This window comes from Austrofundulus limnaeus, unplaced genomic scaffold (genome assembly GCF_001266775.1).
Source record: "Austrofundulus limnaeus strain Quisiro unplaced genomic scaffold, Austrofundulus_limnaeus-1.0 Scaffold550, whole genome shotgun sequence".
Taxonomy (NCBI): Eukaryota; Metazoa; Chordata; class Actinopteri; order Cyprinodontiformes; family Rivulidae; genus Austrofundulus; species Austrofundulus limnaeus.
Genome location: NW_013952952.1, coordinates 18,950 through 22,113, shown reverse-complemented (window position 1 = coordinate 22,113; position 3,164 = coordinate 18,950). Strand labels below are relative to the sequence as shown.

At 38.9% G+C, this 3,164-nt stretch overlaps 1 protein-coding gene across 1 annotated transcript in view; it reads left to right on the top strand.

Annotated features, from left to right (window-relative positions):
• Window positions 1-3,126, top strand: part of LOC106530714 (alpha-tectorin) — a 9,374-nt gene extending 6,248 nt beyond the window's left edge. Inside the window, exons 12-14 of the mRNA XM_014026404.1 lie at window positions 1,945-2,107; window positions 2,621-2,716; window positions 2,990-3,126. Of these exons, the coding sequence (XP_013881858.1) occupies window positions 1,945-2,107; window positions 2,621-2,716 (259 nt within the window). The 3' untranslated portion in view covers window positions 2,990-3,126. The remainder of the gene's footprint in view (window positions 1-1,944; window positions 2,108-2,620; window positions 2,717-2,989) is intronic.
• Window positions 3,127-3,164: the final 38 nt, after the last annotated feature.

The window sequence follows — 3,164 nt, the reverse complement described above, 5'->3', positions numbered from 1 at the left end:
CGCTAAATCATCACCACTGTGTTCCACAACCCGCCACCTCTCATGTCAGTGAGCAGCGTGTCGGGTCAATTACATCATACTCATACGTCATACTCTGTTATGGGATTTTTGGGATTATTGATCGTACATCGTACAGAGGGCAAAATTATCGTACAAATACGATAATTATCGTACACCTGGCAACACTGCTCACTATACACTACACTCACTGTGAAGCACGCTCACAGCTGAACTGAGTCCCCTTGATGGTGCTGTATACACCCTCCGCTTTTGAGACGGGCTCTCCTCACACCACCGGAACAGGAAGCTGTCATCATCTTGGTAACAGTCCAAGCTCTGGCAGTGACTGAATGCTGGAGAATGAACGCCAAAATATTGTTTTTTTTAATAGACCAATGAAAATATTTAATTAGGCCCACATTTTAGAGAGTTTTCAGATATGACTGTGTGTAACACATTCTCACTCCCGACTCGTCACATACAGTATTGATGCTTTTCCAAGGTTCCCTCTGCATCTTATTTTGATGCGTTTGCTTTGGGTACCCCCGTCGCGTCAGTTTTTGACGCACCAGGCATTTCCGTATTCCCTCGGCGTCCAGGTTTGACGTGTTGGGACACAAAATATAGGTGTCTTTGAGTTGGGGTCCATGGTTAATATTAGAGATCAGGGTTGATGGTTAATTTTAGGTAGTGGGGTCAGCGATGGGATGTCTAGGAGAAATATTAGGTAATTTTAGGCATTGGAACATGTAGTTCACATGAATTTCCTACAATTTCTAAAAATGGTTATTTTTAGGTACTGGGGTCAGGGACAGCATGTCTAGAGTGAATAAAGGTAATTTTAGGATTTGGGACGGTAGTTTTGGTACATTTTCTACACCTTCTTACATTATGACAACAGATTCCGTCCCATCTCATCATTAACTGATACGAGGGGGGTAGCAGACACGTGAAAACCAGACGCAGAGGGAACCTTGGAAAAGCATCAATATGTGATGACTTGGGAGTGAGAATGGGTTGCTTTATGTGTAACAAACACTGATAACTTGTCGAAACAATTGCACTTTTAATTTTTTTAAAAATAATTTATTTACTTTCTCTTTATTTTTTTAATTTTTTCCTTTCTTCTTTTTTAAATATGGACCATGGTTCTGTGTCTTTAATAAAGTTTGAATTGAACATGATTTATATAGTCTTTGTGAAATTATATTTGTCGGTGAGGCGTTTACTTAGTAAATGTGTGTACAAAACATATTTAGAACTTATATTTATATGTCCCATGCTCCATGCCGACCACTATTTGGTGTTGCACCTGCTGCTCAAGTCTGCATTGGATGCTGACTCGCTGTGGAGGGCTTAATAAGCCACTTGCCCTCATACGTAATTGGTTTCAGATGGGACTTAATATGGCCAACCCTATGTGGGCACGCGCAAATTGAGTGAAAGGCCCTTCCTGGTATGTGGGACAGGAAACGTAGCCTTATATGGTGTTTTTGGGGTGGTAATTAAGCTAATCTTCCCTCCTCCTGCACGAGCACCTGGATACGCATTCATCATGTTTACGCTGCTCATTTACACACTTTTCCTGAAGGTAGAAGAGTTTGTTGAATCTGACGTGACATGTAAAAAAGTAAGAGAAATTTAGGATAAGAATACAAACGTTCTTGCATGCGGCTCATTGTTAGGTTTAATAGATATACCTATGGAAAAGGCACAAACATTCAGAGAGCTCTGATGTAAAAAAAAAAAAAAACAGGCAGACAAGCAGGAGAAGGAGGGGCAGGTGGAGACAGAAGGAGAGAAACACTGAGGAACTGCACACACGAAAGATGAAGAAACAAACATGAATATAATAAAACAGCGACAAATAATTCAAAACCCTACACACATTTCTTTTCTCTTTCTTTAATGCTTATTTTGACTTGTTTTGTTTGTTTCTCTCAGCTGTGCCAATCCCAGTGATCAGACGGTGCAGGTGACAGGGAATGGAATGGGAACGTCCAACTACTTCTCTTTCCACATGTTCCAGTTTTCAGGAAGCACGAGTGAAGTTTACCTTCACTGTCAACTCCAGCTGTGCCTCAAACAAGAGAAGAACTGTGTCCCGGTGAGCCTCTCTTACAGAACCATTCAGTTGTGTTTACCAAACCAGATTGGTTGCTTCTTGATTTTATATACATGACAAACAAATTATATTGTAACTATTTTTATTCATTATAATAATCGAAATGTGGTTATTCAAATTTGTACTAAACGTGAGGACATAAAATGGGCCAACTTGGTCAAGCCTCCCCAGGACCAACTTCCTCGAACATTCTTCTACGAAGTGTGATTTTTTTTGTAAAACTTTGAAAAGACTGGACAACCCAAATTCAGCGTGTGATATCATCTTACTATATGTTAAAAATTTCCCCCAAAGAACTTAAACAGTACATGTGTAAAAACTGCAAGTTATCCAAATGTAATTTCGGTCATCTTTAGTCCAACATTCTATGACGTGTTTAATCTTTGATTGATGTTTCTATTGTGACTTGTGTTTGAGCTGCAGAGACCCAGAGAGAAAAGTCAAATGGAAGCTTAAATAGTGCCTTTTTGTCCCATGTTTTCTTTCTTTATGAAGAACTGCACCAGTGGAGGAAATAAAAGACGCAGATATGCCAGGTCAAATTTTGAACACAAAATGTCATCCTTCATCAGCATGGGCTGGATTCATTAGGTAAGGTTGTTAAAGATTAGTTCCAACTTGACTTGACTCATTGTTTTTGCTTTATCTTTATTACAATTGTACAGATTAAAATAATGGTTGTGTAGGTGAACGGCCTCCATTAAATGTAATAAAACTGTAGTTCATTGTACTGTATGTTTAATTAACAATTGAACTTTAAATAATGGTCGACCTGGCAGACACAGGTTAAGTTAAACACCGAAAATGCCTCCAGTACAGTTTTTATTTTTCTTCAACTTACATAGCTTATCAATTTCTTCTTAGGTGGTTTCCATCCTAAACTGGGCTGACCAACAGGCTGTTGACTGGAGTCCCGACCAGGAACTGGACCAGTAGAAGTGGTAAAGCTTTTTTACTCACACGGCTGGAACAGACAATGTTTTATTTTCATTATATCCACATTTGACAATAGCAATTTGTTAAAATTATTATTATTATT